This window comes from Micromys minutus (assembly GCF_963924665.1).
Source record: "Micromys minutus genome assembly, chromosome: 23".
Lineage (NCBI taxonomy): Eukaryota > Metazoa > Chordata > Mammalia > Rodentia > Muridae > Micromys > Micromys minutus.
Window position 1 is genome coordinate 12,727,233 of NC_137958.1, and position 23,089 is coordinate 12,750,321.

General features: G+C 40.8%; 1 protein-coding gene across 1 annotated transcript in view; it reads left to right on the forward strand.

Annotated features, from left to right (window-relative positions):
* Nucleotides 1-23,089, forward strand: part of RELN (reelin) — a gene marked incomplete at its 5' end in the record, with an annotated part of 413,261 nt that overhangs the window by 293,091 nt on the left and 97,081 nt on the right. The window contains 5 exons of the mRNA XM_080936108.1: nt 4,830-5,022; nt 5,728-5,840; nt 11,855-11,992; nt 12,714-12,897; nt 19,259-19,464. Coding sequence (XP_080792234.1) covers nt 4,830-5,022; nt 5,728-5,840; nt 11,855-11,992; nt 12,714-12,897; nt 19,259-19,464 — 834 coding nt within the window. The remainder of the gene's footprint in view (nt 1-4,829; nt 5,023-5,727; nt 5,841-11,854; nt 11,993-12,713; nt 12,898-19,258; nt 19,465-23,089) is intronic.

Genomic DNA, 23,089 nt, shown 5'->3' on the forward strand with positions numbered 1-23,089 from the left:
TGTTTCATTTACTATGGCAGGATTAGCTCTGAGTAATGGGGAAGTGTATTCCCAGAAAGAATATTGAAAGTAGAGTAGTAAAGATGGCAGATCAGCTTCAGGGCCACAGCAACCATCGGCACATGGGGATCATGGGAACAAAGGCCTGGCAATGCTCTAGGGACAGGGACTGTCACACCCCCCCCCCACGCAGCCATGCCATTCCCATCATTTGTCAAACGTAAACAGCTGTCATCCCTACATAGTGGAATTGCAGCCACTGTAACAATATGGTTACATCTGCTCTGTGCCACAATAATGTAGAAATGACATCTGAGATAAAATGCCACTTTTAACCCCATAGATTTTCTATCAAATTGAGTAGACAACTTTTTGCTGACTGTAAGAACAGAGTCAAAGGGACAGGTGATGCCCAAGATTGATTCATTCCCATCTTCTGCAATGGACCGAAAGGTCTGACAAGAACTCATATCAGAACTACAAAAGAGCATGTGGAACACTATCATTTCTCTGCAAGCGAATTCTGCAGAGCTGTTCCTCCCTGTGAGACTCTTGAAGGAAATAAATTTAAATAGCACTGCCATCTTCCCCCTTGATACAGTAACAAGAGTCCAGCCATATTGATTTTCTAAAAAAGACACTGCCCAAAAAAGCTAGTCCATTTGCTCAGAGTGGAGCAGCTTAGCGTGGATTTTTCTCTCTGTGACTGTGACACAGAAGCATCTTCCACCCCCAGAGGTGGAAAAAACAATGAAAATAAACAAAGTGACTGTGCTCAGAAGTCACCAAAACCTGATAGGAGTTGGTTGAGCATTTAAATAACGATGTTTTCTTAAGGCCCCCCTGATCCCTCCTCCAAAGACCTCCCTCCACAATGCATGGCCGTGGGAAGGGTTTTGAGGCAGAAGTGTTTTCTCTAACACCTCTGCAGGCTTCTTTTCAACTGTGTGATCCTGGGAACAGTCACTCTACCTCTCACCTTTTCCCAGGTAAGGCTCCCAGATGGTCTCGACTCACAGGTCAAATGAGGTCATCTTGCTGTTAGAAACCCAAAGTGTCCCGTTCAGGTGGCTTTTGTGAGGCTCTGGCACAGTTCTGCATTGTTAGCATTTGGTTTCTGAAAGTAAGCTGTCTGCTATTCATAAGAAGCAAGGTGGGGGAGACAGAGGCACTGCACCAGAGAGTGTTGACCTATAGCTATTCAGGTTACGTTAAGGTGTTATGTGCTTGACAAGTCTTCCCGTCAAATGGAAAGAGATACCCTCAGCCTCAGCCCCTCTCATTGCATCTTCTAAGTAGATGCAGTCGCTTTTTAAAAAGCATTTCTTGATTTTGAAACACCCTTGCAAGACATCACAAATAAAGCTAATCATCCCCGTTCCCGACGTATTGTGTCCCCAGAACTCCCTGAAACGCTGATGCTCTACATTTTAGTGCTTCCACCAGGCGCGGTTCTGTTCACTTTTCCCTTTATACACGAGTCTTGACTTCAGCTTGGAGCAAAGAGAAGCAGTTCTGTAAATGGAAGAACTCACCTCACCCAGTTCTCTTCTTCACAAATCCCAGCTGAACAAGAACATGAGAAAGGGGAGCAGCAGACCCAGTGCCCCTGACTTTCAGCTGAGCTCACATAAGTCGGAAACCAACCACGTGAGCCTGTGCTATGAATGGGCTACTGTTGAAGTGTGGACATGCATTCTTTCCTCCTGTTGTTCGGCTTCAGCCTAAGGCATCAGAATGGATATCATTCAGTACTGTGAAGTTAGATACGCATTGGGTTCTGGGTTAGAGCAAACACAAGAGTGATTGTAGTGTAAACAAGAGTAGAAGCTGCTTTGTCGTTTCTAACAAGCTATACGGGATAGCAGACGCCCAAACTGGGGAAGAGTTAGCAAGGCTGCAGGTGTTAGAGAGATCTCAGTCCCCTGCTTCAGAGTCTCCGCAGAAAGGACTCCATCCACAGAAAGGCTGCAGGGTTTCCCTTAGGTAAGACCTGCCAGGCTACAGAGGACGTCTACAGGAAGAATGGGCAAAGGGGTAGGAAAGGATATGGCAGCCAAATCATCTGTCTGGGAAAGCTGGGAGAGGGAAAACTGTGATCAGAATATATTGTATAAAATAATTCGTTCCAATTTTAAAAAGAAAGAAAGAAAACAACTTGGAAGCCAAGTAAGCAAATGGACCCTCTATCACCCTGGAAAGGCAGGGTGGTGCACATAGTGTGGCCATCACTGAAAGGTGCTCTTCCTCTTGTGTCTAATTGGTGAAGACTCATCAGTGCACATAGTGTGACTGTGGTTGGGAGGTGGGGGGAGAAAGGAGACTGGCGGACCACTGCATCTGTCTGCTCAAAACAGCTCTGGACAGCTAATTAACCGCAGTATGTGAAGGTGTTAACAGGACTGTTGCAGCCAGGACTGAATATATACTTTGTAACTTGTTCTTTTCGTGGTCTTATACCAACTTAGAACCCTCTCTCAGGTTTGACGGGTTCAGCTCTTTAACCAAGTTCATGGCTACCTACCTAACCATGCGAAGGGGAGGTGCGGGCATTGTGTGTAAATCACAGCACTTCCTCCTGCTTCTGTCTAAAGTGAGAAACTTTCTGAACCGCCTCAGAAATAATCTTAAGTTTTTTCACAGGTGGTGGGGTTAGGGGATGTGGGACTACACTTGGCAGACGGGAGGTTTCTGTGACTGTCACTTGTTGACCCTTAGGGTCCTGTGTGGCATTGTCCATGTGGTTTTTCTCTGAAGGCATCCAGGAGATAGAGGATATCTTTTAACACAAAACAAGTTAAGAAAGCCTCTTTGTCTAATGACCTCCATTCTAAGTGATAATACAAAAACAACTCTCAGAGCTAAAAACAGCACTTAATTCTCTCTCTCTCTCTCTCTCTCTATTTCTCTCTCTCTCTCTCTCTCTCTCTCTCTCTCTCTCTCTCTCTCTCTCTCTCTCTCTCTCTCCCTCTCTCTTTCTCTCTCACTCTCTCTCTCTGGTCTCTGTTTCTATCTCTGTTTTTCTGTCTCTGTCTCTGTCTCTGTCTCTCTCTCTCTCTCTCTCTCTCTCTCTCACACACACACACACACACACAAAAACACACACACACACACACTTACACTTCTTAAAGTTGGAAAACCCTTATGCCCACTTAAACCAAAGGAGTGACACAGACAAGTTTGTACCTGTGGTTTGCTGCATTTGTTCTGTATGACTTTCATTGTGCCAGGGTTGCCAAAAACGTAACTCTAACACTTTGAACTTCCAGAGTTGCACGTTGAGCCTTCTGACATGTAAATACGTCTTGGTTTTAGTTTTCCACATCACAATATCACTACATAATAACTGAGAGCTCATGCTTTATTAAATGTCTGTAAGAGATTTTATTTCAGCTTGTGATGGTTCCTTCGATCTTAGGGTAACTGGAAGCAGGGCTCTGGAGTCTGTCAGCGCCGGGTTCTCACTGAGACCTCGGCATTTACCGTTTACTCTGTCTCTACTACCGAGCATCAGTGTAAGCTATGATGCCAGGAGAATAATGTGGGCACCATACAGAGCCCTGCTTAGGGCTTGACTGAGATCAACAAATCATTGGCTCCATTTTTAGTCATGCGCAGGTTCCAGTACTTTCTATGTCTTAGCTACAATCACAAGGCCAGCAGGAGTGACTGTGGCCTTCACTGAACATTCTACTGAACCAGACATGGAGGCTTTTCTGTTTTCTTTCAGTATTCACCGTTCAAGTGAAAAGTCTTACTTCAAAAAACTGTTAAACAGTACTTAGTAGGCATTGTTGGAGAAAGTCTGTGTTTTATAACCTAATTCTCAGTCCATAATGAACTTATAGATGGGCAATAGTCCACTTATTAAACAATGCCTTCTGAAGAGGTGTATACATTCCGTGTGCATGTGCGTACTACAGAAGATTGTTGAATGGTACTGGCCCTGCTTCTGAGTGGAAGGCACGTTTTCTGGCAGGTAATCTGAGTGCAATTGACACTCTAGTGACTTATGTTGACCCATGTCACTGAAGGGCAAAGGTGTATATAGTTTAATCCTGGAAAGATTACAAAACCCTGAGTTCTTTCTCTCTTTTTTTTCTTCTAAAAATGATAATGACTTTGTCTTCCTTCAAACAACTTGACACTGTAGTTACAGGATACAGATGTGACAACCAAACCAAGAATTTGACTAACTTTGGTCACAAAGATTAAAAATATATTACAACATTTGTAATACTGAATTCGTGAGCATTAAAAATATTTTGTGAAATCTTCCACCACTACAAACATTCAGTTGCCTTTATGTAGTATTTTGTGGCTGGTATTAAAACTTAATGATAATACATTTGAATATACTTGTATCATCTTTATCAATATTTGAAATGCAGATGATTTCTGACATGTACCTATTCTAGTTTACTTATGCTTTTCCAGTTCTCTCTAGGTAGGCTCTGAGATTGCCGCTTATTACTGATATATTACTCTTAATATATCAGTAAGATTTAATATGCACCATGATTTTATAAAATTGTCTTTGAATTTAGAATTATTTCATTGAGATAGATTCCAGCTGCCAAGATTAGTGAGAGTAATATATGAGTTCTCAGTTTCAGATGCATCTGACAAACTGGATATATGAGTGTTTTCTTAAAGGTCTTCTTTGGTTTAAATTGAATTTGTTAGACTTACTGAAACCTATTCTGCAACTCAGCTAAGCTTAAATAAGTGATGTGAAGCTATGAGCAAAGTGTGTGAGCTGAGAACAAGAAATCAGCCTTCCCTGACACGGCACTGGTAGAGTTCAGTTTCCACCTGGTCTCTTTCAGTTTTACGGGGGATTCTAAACTTGCCTCAAGCATGCGCTACGTGGAAACACAGTCCATGCAGATCGGAGCATCCTATATGATCCAGTTCAGCCTTGTGATGGGCTGTGGCCAGAAATACACTCCTCACATGGACAACCAGGTGAAGCTGGAGTACTCAACCAACCATGGCCTTACATGGCACCTTGTACAAGAAGTACGTATGTTTTCTCTAAGATCCTGATTAGTACCATTTTTAAGTTGAAAAGAAACAATATTATATAACTTTGACATCAAATTAGAAATCTCACTAAGAGAGCACTCCACACTAGTATCAGATACCAATGAGCAACTGGAAATAAAGAAGAAGAAGAAACGCCCAAGACTGGACACTCTTGGTGGGGTAGTGTATTTGAATACTAGCTCTCTGGCTCTCTTCCCTATGGCTTGTTTCTATCTGTTCTTTTTCTGTCCATGAGTAGACTACATAAGGAATGGTACCTTCTGACATTAGAAACACACAAATAAGAACTGTAATCTAATTTTTTTACTTTACATAGCATACATAAACACACACACACACTAATGTTCTGATGGTACAATAAATGCATTATTATTATGATGTATTATAGTGCATTATAGTATTATGATGCATAAGATAAATTTCATAAATGCTCGTGCTAATAGATAAAAATTAATCATTATCTGTTTACGTTGTAAACAGAAAGATGTTTAGTTCTGTGATGGCATCTTCCCAATTGTTTTTAGCTTTCTAAAGGGAAAAATCATAAGTTTACTTCCTAGTACCAGAAGCTAAAATCATGGCATTAGCTTTCTCAAAGGTCTTTTTCTCTTGCAGTGGGAGATGAAACATGTCCAGTGGGCAAATGGAAGCTAAGTTTGGCTTCTTCCTCTCTTTCAGGAATGCCTTCCCAGTATGCCAAGTTGCCAGGAATTTACATCTGCCAGCATTTACCACTCCAGCGAGTTCACGCAGTGGAGAAGAGTCACTGTTGTTCTTCCTCAGAAAACATGGTGAGACATGATGCCTTAAATATGGCCGTCACTTCAGTTCTTGCTCTGGGTTACTAGGACGTGAGTGTGAAGATAAGGTCTGCAGACTTCTAAGACCATTCTCTCCCTACCCAGAAGTTCCATGTGTCTTATATACTCAGGATTGCAGACAATGGGACTAATGAGAAATATGAAAATTTGTTTTCCCCAGTGACAGCTGCTTCTAACCTTTCTTCTTGCCCTGAAATATTGTTTTTGTGGCAGACCTCAGTCGCCCACTTCTTCACGTTTGACATTCAAACAGAAAGGATACAAGCAATCTAGAAACCCAAGTAGTTAGGATTGCAAATTTCCTTTTCCTCTTTGCGGAGCCCAACTTTTTATATCAAAAGCTTAACGTGCATTCTTTTCCTAGTCACATTTTCTTTCTAGTAACAATAAAAACCATGCCTCAGAGGATGAGGCCACAGTAAACAAGGAAGAATGAACAGCTGAGAAGAGGAAAGAAAAAAAAAAAAACACAATAGATCTTTTGCAGACATTACGTTTTCTTCATCTTAGCCTGCTCAGTCAAAACACTGCAATATCTGTGCCTTCTTTTTATCACTCAGTGCTGTGGATAACATTTAAAGCCTTTATTCAGTGTAAGCTTGTCCAAAGAAAAAGCCTTGGACTAGAAACTGGGTCTGAATTCTCAGCTAGCTCCGTGCTCCTTACCAACAATCTCGTCAAGGCAGAATCCTGTCAATGTAGGGACCATTTAATTAGTGTTATGTTAAAGGTTCCTGACAACCCTGGAATTCTAGGATATGTGTAGAAGAGAAACCATAAACTAGATGAGCATTGTATTTTTCTGTGACGTGTGCTTTCAAGGCCCCTATTTATGAGGAGGACACTAAACAAGTCTTTCTCACACTGTCCTATATATAAAAGTTAGACACCTCACAGAGTCAATGGCCAACCCAGGATTGCTTTACGACTCCTGTTCAATGAATACCTGTGCTGTGTGGGAACGACTCCTTGATTGTTTTTCCAGTGCATCATTATGTCAGTTGGAAGAAAATGCTTAAAATTTGATTTCCATAAGTTTTTTCATGTCCCACTGTGAGCCATTTCCAAGATATTCTATTGATGTTTTGTATAATAAGTTCTTGCTTTCTTTAATATTCTACTCTTTTGTGTCTACTGCTGAGAATGTAATCAAGATTTTTATTTAATTTCAGTGACATTCCAAGCATGTCTTTCAAAGTAAGCATCTGTAAAACAGCCTCTCAAACAATCAAAACACTGATCACTCTGAATGCAAGCTCCTTGGGGCTTTCTGGTCTTCACTGCTGCATAATTAAGTTTATTTCTCTCATTATTAAGAAAAACACTGACTGATTTTACTTATTGGTATATGTGGTTCAATTTCAAAATGGCAATCCTAAGCTAATATTGACAGAGTGTTGAGAAATGGTTTTTTTTTATTCCTAGAAATATTCTGCCCCATCACTGTCTTTTATTTTTGTGTGCATGAGTGTTTTGCTGTGCATGTATCTTTGTGCTATGTGTGTGCCTAGTGCTTTCAGAGACCAAAGATGGCATTAGGTCCCCTGGATCTGGATTTGCTGACAATGGGTGCTGGGAATCAAACCCAGGACCTCTGGAAGAGCGACCAGTGCTCTTAACCACTGAGCCATCTCTCCAGCCCTGGACCAGCATTCCCATTAACTATAGTTTAGGTAGTATCCAAAAAAAGTATTTTCCTATCAGAAAACCAAAAACCTTTGTATATTTTTCTGCACTCAGATGCTACACTCACTTCTTAGTGTAAAATATAACATCACTGGACTGAGTGTTATTCGTTGTCAGAAAAGGTTAACCCTCATCAGTGTTAATCAGACACCTGAAGGGGAATGTAGTGATCTGTACATCCATTAGAGTACCTGTCCTATGGTAGAGGTCTTCATAGAATGTTAAAAATTACATGGAACTTTGATTTAAATTGAATCAGTGAATTAAAGAGGTAGGACACTATAACTATATATCTATATCTCTATTTATATCTCTATCTATCTCTATTTATATCTATATCTATATATCATCTCTATCTATATATCATCTATATCTATAAATATACAGATAGATAGATAGATAGATAGATAGATAGATAGATAAATAGATTGATAGATAGATAGATAGATAGATAGATAGATAGATAGATAGATAGATAGATAGATATGACATTGAAACAGAAGAAGCTATTTGGGGCAGGAAGGGGCAAAGTAGAAGGAGAAACGGGAGGGAAGGGTAGTGGAGGGCAATATGTGAAAATATATATATATATATATGTATATGAAAATGCCACTAGAAAAACATTATTTTTCTATACCAAGTAAAAAATTTGAATATACTATTTTCAAATAAAATTATTCTAGTGGCCATGTGCCTTTAGGTGCATGCACTCTGTAGTCTAGAATCTGCATTTGCAATTTTCCTTCAGACTTCTTAGAGAGGTGAAAATATTACTTTGAAAAACAAACAGCCCAGTATATTATTTATTTGTGTATCCGCACTGACTCATAGTTAATCTAAATATTATTTCTACATGAAATCAGTTTTGAACTGGTTATTACACTGTTTCTGAATCTATAATGCTTAAAGTCTCTCCCGTAAAGACTGAACCTATTTAGTCTCCTCAACACCCTTGGTAATTTTTTATTATGTTTACTTCGAGTTTTTGCAAATAGCATTCCAATGGGGAAACAGGCAGATTGTTTTGAAGGATGCTATTTCTCTGACCGAATCATTGTTCTGTTTTGATTCAAACATGGATGCAAATCTACACTGAGTACTTCAAAGCAAGCATGGTCCTGCATTATCCTAGATATGTTGGCTCTGGAGAACATGCTCGATCGGACAACTGTCAAGTGGAAATAGCTGCCAGATACACCTGCTCAGTGAAATTACACTGTATAGGAACTGAGCGTTTGTTACCCAATGAAAATTAATCTCCTTTTTATGAGGGACATTTACATAAGAACAGGGTCTGATGAGACCCAAACAGCTGTCAGTTGCTGACTTCATAAACAAGTCAACACCTAAATCACTGGATGGGTCTCAGAATAATTGAGCAAATGTAATTACAGGAACGCTAAAGGTGGAAAATACAATTTAGTCAGCCTTCATTTACCTTGACTCTTCAGGTTATATAATCATGGAGAAACGAGTGGATGCCAGTCTGCTTTGGCCTTGAAGTTAGGAGAGGAAGGTTGTATTAAGACTCGAGTTTTGCTGCTTTTAGAAATGCACAGTTCCATGTTTGTGTTTTAAATGCAACTCAATGTTATGTTGTGACCTCTTCAGAGAGGATGGATGGAAGGACAGACAGGTAATAGAATGGATTGGCAGATGAAATATCTGTGTAGAGGACAGCATTGCACAGTGCTGAGTGTGCAAATCAGTGTGATCACACCTCACCTTCCCTCATGAAATCCACTGGAGATGGCGCACACGATTAATTTTTTTTCTCACTAAAAATGAATCCAATCAATATTTAACCTCTTTTTTTCCTGGCTCTTCTCCTAGTTGACATCAATATGTAGAGTATATTTAAGTGAGATTAACCTTAAACTCTCTATGGGAAGGAAATCCCTCTTCAAGAGTTTTTAAGCACACAGAGCACTTCCTTATGGCTATAAGAACATAAACTGGAAATCTAAGAAGGGCTCCTCAGTACCTCCACCCCATTTTAGTACTGAAGGTAGAAAGTTTTCAAAACAATATTTTCATCAGTACTATACACAAAAAAATAAGCAACCACTAAAGGGATCCTAAACATCAGTTTGTCCACACTCATTATTTGAGAAATGAGGAGCTAGAAGCCTCTCCCAGCTTGGAGTGCTCACTAAGATCACACAGCTGCTATACTACAAAACTGGGATCCTGGGAGTCTCACCCTGGCTCCTGGTGCATTCTTCATTCTATTACCTTTGGAAGTCAGAAACAGACTCCTCTTGTGAGCTGTTTGACTCATCTTCAGCACACTATTTTGAGCACCTAATTTATTCTATTCCTGTACAAGCTATTGAGATGAGGGATGTCCTTAAATCCAGATGACTAGGGCCTGGTCAGCTGGGACTCTTGATATGACTCAGATTATAATCAATTTTAGAAGAATAGAGCAGTCTCTCCTTTGTATGGTGATTTGAGTCATCATGTCCGTGAGTTTTGTTTGTCCAACTCTGTAGGGCAATATATTTTTCTTAGTCACTGTTCTATTTCTAGATTCCATGACCAAGGCAACTCATAAAGGAAAGCATTCAATTGGGGCTGGTTTACAGTTTCAGAGGTTTAATCCATTATCATAGTGGGAAACATGGAAGCCCACAGTCAGCCAGAATGTTGGAGAAATAGCTGAGATTTCTACATCCTGATCTTCAGAAGCAGGAAGAGAGAGGCTCTGGGACAGGTGTGAGCTTTTGAAACCTTAAAGTGCACCCCCAGTGGCTCACTTCCTCTAACAAAGCCACACCTATTATTTCTTACCAAGTAGTGCCACTCCTGATGACCAAGCATTGAAATATATGGGCCTCAGGGGCCTTTCTTATTCAAACCACTACAGTACTCTAATGAATGTTGCTTTTTCTTAGGCTTCTCTAAAAGTCAGTAATAGTGCCATGTAAAGCAAGATGGCTGTTAAATTACGAGTATAAGCCAGGACTACAGAGATGCCTCTGTCTTATTTTCATGACAAGTACTGATATGCAAATAAACCCATCTACTGGGACGGTCCATGAACCCTGGAATCTCCTGCTATAAATAAAATTACAAACTATTAGCAACAGATCATTAACAGAATAAACAAAAGCCTGTTGCATATGGTGTGCTCAATATGTGTAATTGGTGCAGGTTCTTCCCGATCATTTGAAGACAGATCAAGTGTATCTACAGAGTGCTAGGGAGTGCTGTGATTAACAAAAATAAATCCCACACAAGAATTCTACAAATTCTTTGTTGCTGCTGCTACTGCGGTTGCTGCTGTTGTTGTTCTGTTATTGTGTTGTGATGTTGTGTTATTATATTGCTGTTGGGTTGTTATGTTGTATTGTGTTGTATTGTGTTGTGTTGCTATATTATTGTGATGTTACATTGCTGTTGTTATGTTGTGTTATATTACTGTTATTGTGTTGCTGTTATTGTTATGTTTTGTTGGAATGTGTTGGATTGTTTTTATATTGTTGTGTTGTCATGTTGTCTTATTGTATTGTTGTTATGTTGTTGTTGTGGTGGTGGTGGTGGTGGTAGTGGTATTTTAGTACTTTGACCAAAAAGAATTTACCACGCATATCTGGAAAATCCTACAAGTGAAGATTTCTCTGTAAATTTTTAAGAATGTTTTCAAGCAGTCACCAACTTTAAACCTCTTTTTCTGTGACCCTTAAAGTATCTTTAGACTCAGATTCAATGACCTGAGGCACCAAGTGTTTGTGTTCACGTTTCTGCTTAAGATCAACTATCTCAGGAAACCCAAGCGAGTCCTCACCTGCAGATGATCTTTCTAAACAGCACTTTCCAGTGTGTCCTCTCTATACCAAAAATTGCATGCCAAAGGTTTTGTTTTATGTTCTGAACCAAATTAAAGTCTTCCAATGTTGGCTGGTGTGATGATTCTGAGAAATTCTATTACTCTAAGTAAAATATTTTGTATTCTCATCTGTGAAAGGCATGCTTTGTTGCCTAGGCAGCCTTTACTTTTGAATGTTCTTTGTTTCTAGAATCAAATGTTCAAGTAACAATAGAAAGGCTAGCCTTCTACTTTTCTTTAAAATGCTACAACTAAATTAAGATTAAAACATAATATGGGTGGGTCCTTCTTCAATGTTCTTTGTGACAGAATTGCTGAGTTGCAAAATAATTGAGTGGAAATTAAGCCAAAGGCAAATGCTGGGAACCCACACAGACATTCTGGGGAGCTTGCTACTAGAAGGTGCAGAATTCTTGGTGACAAACACCATGCGTAGTTCAGCTGGTATTGCCTGCTTTGTTCCCAGGTCCGGTGCCACCCGCTTCCGATGGAGTCAAAGCTATTACACCGCCCAGGATGAGTGGGCTCTAGACAACATTTACATTGGGCAGCAATGCCCCAACATGTGCAGTGGGCATGGATCATGTGACCATGGCGTGTGCAGGTATGTGCTCCTGAGGGTCTGACCCACCTGTGCGCCTCAGGGTGTGTGTCTGTGGGTTCATTCCAGTGGTTCTTTTCCCTGTCAGCACAAAGACTCACACAGAACAAAATAGCCAGAAGCAAGTGAGTGTCCCTTCTGTTCTCATTCCGAATGTAAGGCATGCTGTTATGGAAATGGGAAACCACATATTCTAAACCCTTAAATCTAAACTCATGATGTGAAAGTCTTGCTGGGTTTATTGTGAAAGTTCTGCTGGAATTTCCCATCCCTCCCTGATCTTCTTCAATTAGACAAACATTGTAGCACTCTCTCCCACACCACTCAAGGTTGTGCGCATGGGAAGAAAGTGATTACACTTGAGTCCTTAAAGGCCCCAAATATATGTCATTTAATTAGAAAGAACTGTAAAATAATACCAGCGTGACATGTTAGTTGAATAGTTGAACCTACATATATGATATTTTTAAAGCAATGGGAAATCCCCATTTCTTGCACAACCATAAGACCACGTATTTTTATCTTGAATTCCACAAATTTAACCTAATACTTGTAACTAAAGACTCTACCCATTCTGAGGAATGTAAAAGAACTGGAGATAGTACCATATCATATACACATTAATGCTATAGAAAACTCCAGTATAAGGATGAGACCTGAAGGAACATGACTAAGTCGGGAAGCCACCATTGCAGATGACTTGCTGATTGTGCACTCCCCACAGGTGTGACCAGGGATACCAGGGCACTGAGTGCCACCCAGAAGTGGCACTTCCTTCCACAATTATGACAGATTTTGAGAACCCAAGTTGGGACTCAGACTGGCAAGAAGTTATTGGGGGAGAAGTTGTAAAACCTGAGCAAGGCTGTGGGGTCGTGTCTTCTGGATCTTCTTTATACTTCAGCAAGGTATGGCCAGGCGTTGGGACGTGCCATCGGGGTAGTGACTAATTTAGCATGGGACTTGTTCATAGGCATTTCAAACTCCACAGGTACAAATATAAAGCCATTTTGCTGTTTCTTGCGCCCCTTGCTTTTGACTGGGAATAACCATGTGCCTGTCCCTTTGTGACATTTGGGGAACTTGTTTTACTATCGGTTTCGGTTACTTTTAATCTAGGTTAAGCCAGTTTAGAGTTCTTGCTACTCCTGTTCTGTACAGTGCTAGAGACTGGACTGGCAGGTTCTGACATGGGAGGCAAGCATCTACCACGGAGTGACATCCCGGATCCCCTCACCTGCTATTGTACTTGATTTAAATACCATTGCTCTCCTATACTCCAGCGCCTCGAAGGCTTATGTCTTAAGCATCTTTGACCGGAGCAGGTCTTTAATCTGTCAGCACTCTGTCCTTTGTAGAGTATGTGAGAGAGCAAACCTAGGGCAAGCTATGAACACAGATAGGGACCAAAGAGCCTTGATGTTAGGGATGCAACTGTACATGCATGATCTCATCTGATTCTACCATCTCCTAGCTCTATGATGTTAGGCACATTAGTTAATCATGCTTTTACTTAGCCTCCTTACCCACATATAAAACAGTCCACTTTGTTTATGGTCTTGTGTAGATTAAGTTGGTGTCAACTATGTTGAAGATTCTATGAATTTGTGCTTACTGAATTGGTCATTCTGTGAATCTCAGGAATTTGATTGGAGAGAGTAAGAAAGATGAGAGGAAGGAATTGTATGCCGAGCTCTTCCCAGGGGACTGAGCAGCTATTCGAGTTGCACAAACATCTCAGTCGCCTTATTTTGGCGACTGCTGGTAGATCTAGCGAGCGCTGCATACAGCTTGCTCTTGAAATGTTCAGCTTTCCTAATTGGAATACCCAATTAGACATACAAATTGATAAATATCAACAAGGGACCCAGGTGCCAGGCAGGATATCAGGGACTTGATTCTCTTCGAATACCCCCAATCCAATCCCCATTGATTTGTCGAGGATGAGTGGAGCCTCTTTCCTCTCCTCCCAGGCTACAGGGCAGGCAGACCATTCCTCTCCACACTGCCCTGGGTCCTCTCCTGTATAAGCATAGAGACCTGGGACAGGCTCCAACTTGAGTGGTATGACTAACCCTAATTGTTATGGCAGCTGTCTTTGGGTTGTGAAGTGCCTGATACCATTTCTCTATAGAAGGGATTGCAATCACCATTTCTGGGACAATTAGAAACATCTCACTTTATTTACATCCTATAGCAAGTAAACAGGTGTGAATGATACGCCATAGGGATGAAACATTGCCCGGGTTCGTTTTGGCAGAAATCCAAGATAAGTTAATTCATGTCAGTGCAAAAATAGGTTCAGGTTTCGTTTCGATGCAGGTGCAAAACAAAGAATCTGCCAGAAACCAAGACGGGGAAGAATAGAAATCAGGATGGATTCGTTTCCTGGCCATTGACATTGAAAGTCCTCTCATCACTGCCTTTGGAGATAATGGTCAATAAGAGACCAATACCCAGTGGAAAGGTGGAACTGCAGAATGGGAGGCTAAGCTTGTTATTTTGAAATAAGATTTAAAACCAAATCTTCCACTGTTAAAAGTCTATGCATGTGCACACATGGAAATTTTAAGTGTAAAACTGTCTTGGGTTACAGATCAATATTTCTTCAACTTGATTCAAAGTTGTCCTTTTTGAAGTCAGACTGTCTGGGTATACTGCATTCCAGGGCTCAGGTACTGGTTTCCTTGGAGAGTTGTTTCTGTGTATTTCAGCATTCTTGTCTGTAAAAGTGGAAAGTTGTGGGTTACAAGCCAGTTCGTGCAGTGAGGAACACGCAGTCGGGAGGGCCGTTATTGCTACTCTTTTGTGAGAGTAAATTGTAAGTTAGTAAGTCAGTGCCTCTGAATTTCCCCACATACACATCCTTCTTAAAAGTCATCATTTCAAAAGTGAAAATTCCCCCTTCATCTCTCAGTGCACCCTTCTCTGAACTTTTGTAAAAGTATCTCACCCCCCCTTTCCCTTTTTCCTCTAGTAGCATCTATTTAGAATTCTAAGTGGGAAACTATCTGAAACCAATTTTTTTTTCACAGAAAGTGCTTACAAAATAGCAAGGAGAAAATTATCTTCTCCATTCTATTCTTTTTTTTTCAAATACATTTTTAAGGTTGTAATTAAGTATTTGTGGGTACATATACATACACATATGTATATATGTAACAATAATATAGGAAAAGAGGCTATTAATTTGAGGGGATAGGAGAAAGACTAGGAGGGGCTGTAGGGAGGAAAGGTGGATGTGATACGTTCTATTTTAATTAAAATATATTCTTTTGTTGTTGTTGAACTTCACACAGTCTGTGAGTTGTTTCTGGGGTGTTCAGAGCTTTCTGGGGTTAGTATCCCATTATCAGTGACTGCATATTATGTCTGTTCTTTTGTGACTGGGTTATCTCACTCAGGATGATATTCTCTAGATGCAGCCATTTTCTTAAGAATTTTGTTAAGTCATTGTTTCTGATAGCTGAGTAGTATTCCATTGTGTAAATGTACCACAATTTTTGTATCCATTCATCTACTAAAGGACATCTGGGTTCTTTCCAGCTTCTGGCTATTATAAATAGAGCTGCTATGAACATTGTGGTGCATGTATCTTTGTTGTATATTGGAGTGTCTCTGGGGTATATGCCCAGAAGTGGAATAGCTGGATCTTCAGGTAGTACTATGCCCATTTTTCTGAGGAATCGCCAGACTGATTTCCAGAGTGGTTGTATCAGTTTACAACCCCCACCAACAGTGGAGAAATGTTCCTCTCTGAAACCAATTTTTATCAGAGTAGAAAATTGGGCCATTCAGTCAAAATAAGGAAAGCTTAGGTGGGCTCACAGATAGCCATTATGTATCCAGAGATCATTTTCCTATTCTCATGTCAGACCGACTGTCACTGCAAGAGTGGGACTGTCACATTTCTATGGGGAATATCTCCAGGTGGCACCTCAATATCCCGGGGATTGGTATAGAGAACTCTGACTGCAACATCCAGGCTTGTGTGCTCAGTAGCCTGGCAGAGATATGAAATAAGTAGGCAGGCAGTTCCCACTACAGAGCATCTGAAATGACGAACAGGCACCAAAAGGCCATGAGCCCAAGTTAGCGCACTTAAAACCCTCTGCCTGCTCCCACGGTGTCCTGAGCACGCTGTGGCCCTCCTTCCCCATCTGCATCACTTTTATTGGTCTTCTGCTCTGGCCAGAGCCCTCCCCTGAATAAAGGTTATACCTGTTTCTCTGCCTTTGCTCTGGCTCTACTACCTTGTACCATCTCTTAATTCACATAAGCCGCACCACATCCCACTAAACAGTTGCTGTTTCCAGGCAGGAGCTGGGTCTCTGTGTCCTTGAAAATGCTCTCTGATTGGATGCGTAGCTGATTATTTACCTTTATTGCTTTTCTACAGCACCAGGCCCAATGTAATCTTGTCTCTGACCGTCAAGCTGTGGCTTCTCTTCATGGTGTTTTGTGTGGTACATTTATCAAAGAGTTCATTTAACTAAAAAGGAGAAGCTCTAAAGAAATGGTTACTTTCGGGTAAATACAATAGCAGTTTTTGTTGCTAGTGGCATTTTGAGTAAAGAAAACTAATGGGGTGCAAAAGGTAAATCTCAGAGATTCTTGGAGGTTCTGTGACCACATTGCTACCTGCTACCTGATAAGATTTGATTTATTTTAGCTGAACTTTTAAAATAGGAAGCCGTGTAACCACAAATTAGTCTTTTTTTCAACATGCCATTCCTTCTGTACAACCCCGAGGTCTAAAAATACTAACACATCTGAAGTGTTTCCCACAGTACTTCAAAACCAACTGCATGTTACTTTCCACACTGTGGGAATAAGTATGTTCCTACTCATTTAGCCTGTTGCTCCAACATATGTATGCACATGCACATGGTGTGCATGTGTATATACATATGTGCATGAATCCATACATCATAGCAAAGTAGGAAAACTTCAAACAATTATTACATGATATTCCAAATTATGACAAAATTTTATCAGGAGCTTTTTTTTCTTTTGAATCCACATTCAATATTCCGGGTCACTGAAGAAATGATGTGGCTATTTCTCCATGAAAAAAAAAAAAAAAACCACTCTTGGTACAAAAAAGTACCATTTGTATAATACTTCCCACTATTTCCAAAAGCCCTTAAACAAGCAGTTTGCAAACCCCTACAGACTAGCCTTGTCACCTAGAAGAACCAGCCTCCACCAAGGGTTCACAACAGACCCTCATTCCAAACAGCTAATTGTGATAATTGGATCTGTATAATTCTCACCTCACAGCCTTATCCTCTGGCTCATTTCCACATGCTGTGTTTTTCATAGATGCTTGCTAGATTGAAATGAACCTGCTAACTCTTGGATTTTTTTTTAACAAACATTACTCTGCCTGTGGTGGTTCTGGCGTGTGAAAAGTCTAGGTGTTTCTTATTTGCCATATTTCGAATGAACAGTTTAAAACAATGCAAAGCACAAATTCGTACTAAAAATTTAGGGGTTAAAGAACAAGCCCTTGCACCTGAGTCACCTTCCAGATGTTATTTGCAGACACCTTGGTTTCTTTTGGACTTTTAATTGGCTTTGGAGCTCTTGCTAGCTAACTTGCTCCACAGATATTCACCCCTGCAATGTCCGATGACAGAAAAAGCTCTCCCTCAGTGGACCCAGGAAATGAAGCTAGGGCTCACTGTAACTGTGAGGGTTTTTTTTTTTTTTTTACTCTAGTCAGTTTGGAGTACCTTCATTTTCCTTCCTGAATTCTGATCAAACTCCCAGGTGCCATCCATAACCAGAGAAGTCCACTGATTAATTTTGGTAGAACCCAGCTAGGTGGGAAAATTCACAATGAACCTTTTACCCCACCATAGCTGGAAGCCATTACACAGAACCAGAGTGACAACCTCTTGTCAACCAGTGTCTGACCCCTCACAGCAGCACGCTGACATACAGGGACATGGCAGCAAGAGAAAGAAATGGTCTGGACCCCAGGAAAGGTCTAACACTTTGGGATAGAAGAAATTGTTAGATAATTTCAAAGCTTACCTAAATGGTACCTCACAGTGTGAGTGAACAAGGCAGGTGGAGAGACTGTAAGTCATCCTTCTTGTCAAGAGGCTTCTGTCTTGCCCACTTGACTTTAACTTGCTCTGGAGATAAGGGCTGTGAGCAGGTCTCTGGAGAAAATACACCTTCAAGAATGCAAGCAGCATCCCAGATGCCTTACACGTGTGTCACACGTTATTGAATGCAATTGTCACAACGCTGCGAGGAAGGTATGATTACCCACATTGCACATTTGAAGAAAATAGAAGCTCAGAAAGGCACATAGCTCATGAACAGGATGAATAAAGGACTCAGAGTCAAGCAGCCCATCCGATGCTCAGCTCAGTTGGAAGTGCTAGCCTTTGAAGCGCAAGTTCAATCCCCAGAACCCACATAAAAAATAAAACTAAACAAAAACAAACAAACAAAACAAAACACCACTACCCATGCATATTAGCATACCTTTCATCCCAGCACTCAGGAGGCAGAGGCAGGGGCATCTCTGTAAGTCCGAGGGCACCCTGGTCTACAGAGTGAGTTCCAGGTAAACCAAGTCTGCACGGTGAGATTCTGTCTCAAAATGTATAACAATAAAATAAATGCTAAGATAAATTAACTAAAATAAGAGCAGGTGGGGTGATATATGTTGTCCTCAGCAATGTGGAGGGGATAAACAGGCATATTCCTAGAGCTCACTAGCAAACCAGTTGAGCCTATTTGGCAAGTTCCAACCCAAAGAGAGACCATGTCTAAAACTATACAGACAAACATGGATGTTGCCTAGGTGATGGCACCCAGGGTTGCCTTTGGGTCCTCACATTCATAATCACACATGTGCACATGAACAAGCACAAATGCTCTAAGTCAATGGTCTTTCTTCGTCATTACTCTGACATTAGTTGACTTATAAAGCCAGGACTGGAAATATTTTGAACAAACCTAACTTTGCCCTATTATTTTTTAAAACTCCGGAATGTTCTTTGGTATAGTAGAAAATTCTCAAGTCTCAAGGCTGGGTCTGGATGTCAGTGATGGGGGACGAACCAAGAGCATCCAGGCATAGGAGCCACAGCAAAGATAACGGAAGAGCGGGACTTGCTCTTCTCGGTATTAACAGGCATTAGAATTGTCCTCTATAGTGCAGGGTGCTCACGTGGACTCGATGCCAAGCTATAAAATAGCAGAGCTTCCGAGCAACTGACTATGGTTCTTCTGCCCTTTGGAAAGGCTGGGAAGAGGCAGCTGGTGAGCTGGGATCTGGACACGTCTTGGGTGGACTTCATCCAGTTCTACATCCAGATAGGCGGAGAGAGTGCTGCGTGCAACAAACCTGACAGCAGAGAGGAGGGCATCCTTCTCCAGTATAGCAACAATGGGGGCATCCAGTGGCACCTGCTGGCAGAGATGTACTTCTCAGACTTCAGCAAACCCAGGTAAGCTCCCGCCTGGTGGGCCTTCCAGTGTGTTCCACTGACTGTAGGCATTGAAGTGTTAGTAAAATGTTTCTAAAACGTTGACAGTTCCAAAAGCTCATAAAGCTTTGGCAGGAAAGCCAAGTCTAGAAAAGTTTTCATCTAAGAGATTAAACAAAAACCACTTCGGACTCATTCAATTCTTTAGAGATGTTAGTTGGGTGCGGTAACAGAAGCTATCAAAGCCCTTCTGAAGCTAAGGCAGGAGGATCTCCTGACTTCCAAAGAGTCAAGGCTACAGTATGATTTTTGTCTCAAAAAGAAAAATAAAAACCTTTTAAAAAATATTTTTAGAGATTTGGAGACATTTTTGACTCCAAGAGAATCACTAACCACTGATGCCCAAAGATGCTCCAGACTGTGGCAAAGCTTCACCGGCTTTGCCTTGAAGATTTTGCTTTCATCCCGTGGTGCACACAGTACAGTTGTGCATGATGGGACTTTTTTCTTTTGGTCTGGCATTTTCACACAACGATACCCAGGGATGACCCTAGATGCTATGTCACCTAGTCTATTGTTGTTTGGATTTTCTAAAGCTTGTCACAGAACCTATCCAGGCTTTTACCTTGAGAGTACGCAACAATTATTCACAAGTTCAGGGCAATAATTCACATTTAATGGTAATGCTTATACTGAGCCCATTATGTGTATTTAAACTTGATTCTTTTGTGATTATGTAGTATCTGAAATTCTGTTTAATCTTTATATTTTATATGAACATAGCTTAAAACTACTCAAGAATACCACTTTTAGAGTACATCTTTTAATAATCTCTTATTTCTGATTTAATGTAGAGATAAAAGTCTTTTTATATGTTAACCACTGATCAATATTAACTTACGTTAATGTCCTGTTTTACACATTATAACTAAGCCTCGGGTTGAAAATATTGAAGAAAATGCATGTTTAGTTTTTAAAAATCAAATTTATTTTTCTGCCTAAATTTTACATATTTTGTACATTAGGAGTTTATGTTTTCTGTTTTTAAAAAATTGGTCCTCTTAAAGATGACACAATTTTCTATAGAGTTCTATTCCAAATATTGTTTTAGTAAGTGTTCTGTTGCTGTGAAGAGACACTGTGACCATGTAACTCTTAGAAAAAAAGCATTTCATTAGGACTGGCTCACAGTTTCAATGGTTTAGTCTGTTATCCTCATGTCAAGCAGCAAGCAGATGTGGGAGCTGAGAGAATTCTACATCCTTATCCCCACACAGCAGGAGAAAAGAGACTCTGAGCTTGGCAGGGCTTCTGAAACCTCAGAGCCCACCTACAGTGACACACTCCCTCCAACAAGACCATACCTCCTAATCCTTCCTAACAGTTTCCACTCCCCACTGACCAAGCATTTTAATCTATTCAAACCACCACACACTCAATGCAAAATCTTTAATAATTAAGCCCAATGACATATACCTATAAAAACTAGTATTGGGAAGGCTAAGGAAAAAGGATCATGAGTTGGAACACAGACTGAGATATAGAGTAAGTTTCAGGAGGACCTGTAAAAATAATACGATAAATAGAAAAGAATAAATTGCTAAGGACTAGGTGGTTGCTGAGAACTTGAGTTTGGGTCCTCAGAACCCACAAGAAAAGCCAGACATAGGATGATGCTTCTGATCCCAATGATAGAAGACAGGAGGGCCTTGAGTTCACTGGACAAGTCCTATGTCACTTAGCAATGTCCCAAGCCAGTGAAATACCCTGTCTCAAACAAAAGACGGAAAGTCCCCAGAACCAACACCTAAAGTTGTTCTCTGTCCTCCACATGCACACATACGCATGCATACATGCTCAGTGTATACACACACCAATTGCATAGACACACCAGTGCCCAGAGACACACACATGCATGCACACATGTATACACATATTAATGCTCAGAGATACATAGGCATGCACAAGCAAAATATAAATAAAATATTTTACCGTGGAAATTTCTATGGAAGGCTAGAACATTTGATGAGATTCAGACGTCAGATGGCACTGAACTGATGAGAAAAGACTATTGTGGCGGCAAACAAGAGACATTGGAAATGACTTTAGCAGACAATGCTTGCAGAGAATATCTGCAAAGAAAGCTGCAACATTTCCTCCAGATATTAAGAGGCGACAAATAAGTGGGACGGAGTGTAGACGCCGCAAAAAGGAACCTGAAGGTTACAGAATGCAGATACTTCTCCATCTATGTTTGCTGTCTGCTCGTGGTGTACTTTGTGTCTAGAAATAGAAGCTAACAAAACAGCTTAAATCTGGAGGAAATAAATAAAAAGTAACATATATTATAATTTTTTTTAAAATCCTAAAATGAAAAGACACTGGACAAGCAATGAGGCCAAATAGAGGACCCAGAATTGAGTCCAGTGAAGCGGGGCGGGAAAGAGAGCTCAGTCAGTGAGGTACAAGAGGGATGGCCAGGTTGGACCTTACGTAAACATCCAGGGGTACTAGGGAGGCAGAAACAAGGCACTCACTGCCAGGACAGCCTAATCAAATCAGCGAGTTCTGACCCAAGTGAGAGACCCTGCCTCAAAGGCAAGAAGGATGGCATGCAGGCAGACAGATATCTGAGATGTCCCCTGACTGTCCCAGCCCATACACGTGTGTTCATGCACAACTACACAGCCACGTGCACCTGCACACACATGAACACATATAGGCGCATACAAGAATGTGTATGTGAGAAAGAACATGTCGACCATTAAGGAAATAAATGATTAATCAGCTCATGTTAGGTGTAGCAGACAATTGGAGTGAGGACTGCTTAAACTGTCACTTTGTACCATCAAAAGCTGTGAAAACTGACTTAGGATTGCTTGATCTCAGCAGCAAGTCACTGACCCTAAGAAAGCATCTGAACAGAGTACAGGTGCAGTGGGCAAACAGGGAAGAAAAGAAGTGTCCACACAGAGATGCACTGCGTGCAAATTTAAAACCACTTTCATGTGTATGTCATTATGATGTCAAGGAAAACAAGAGGACAGTTCCAACAAATACGAGAAATAAGGATTAGTCCCCCGCGAAGAGTTTATAGAAGCTACATTTTAAGCACTAACACCCTGGTTTTAAAGGGAATGAAAAACAAAATGAGCAGAGGAGACCACAAACAAATATTCGTTAACACATGGGTAATATTGAGAGAGCATTGCGTGAAGTTTCTGTTTTTAAACAGGCTACATACCATCTTAATGCTATTTTCAAGTGCTCTTTCAACATGAAACAGACTGTCTCATGCCATCTGTAAACTGTTACCACCCTTTGAGGAAAGACTTTAAAAACCTTTTTTGTTTCCTGTTGTTTTGCATTATCAACATACTTATTTCTTTTTACATTTTGTTCTTTTTCTTTTATTGGATATTTTTATTTAAATTTTAAATGTTATCCCCTTTCCAGGTTACCCGTCTGGAAACTCCCTGTGCAACCCCCTGTTTCCATGAGGGTGCTCCCCCACCCACCCATTCCCTTCCACCTCCCTGCCCTGGAATTCCCTACACTGGGGCATTAAGCCTTCACAGGACCAAGGGCCTTTCTTCCCATTGACGGCCCGACAAGGCCGTCCTCTCCTACATATGTGGCTGGAGCC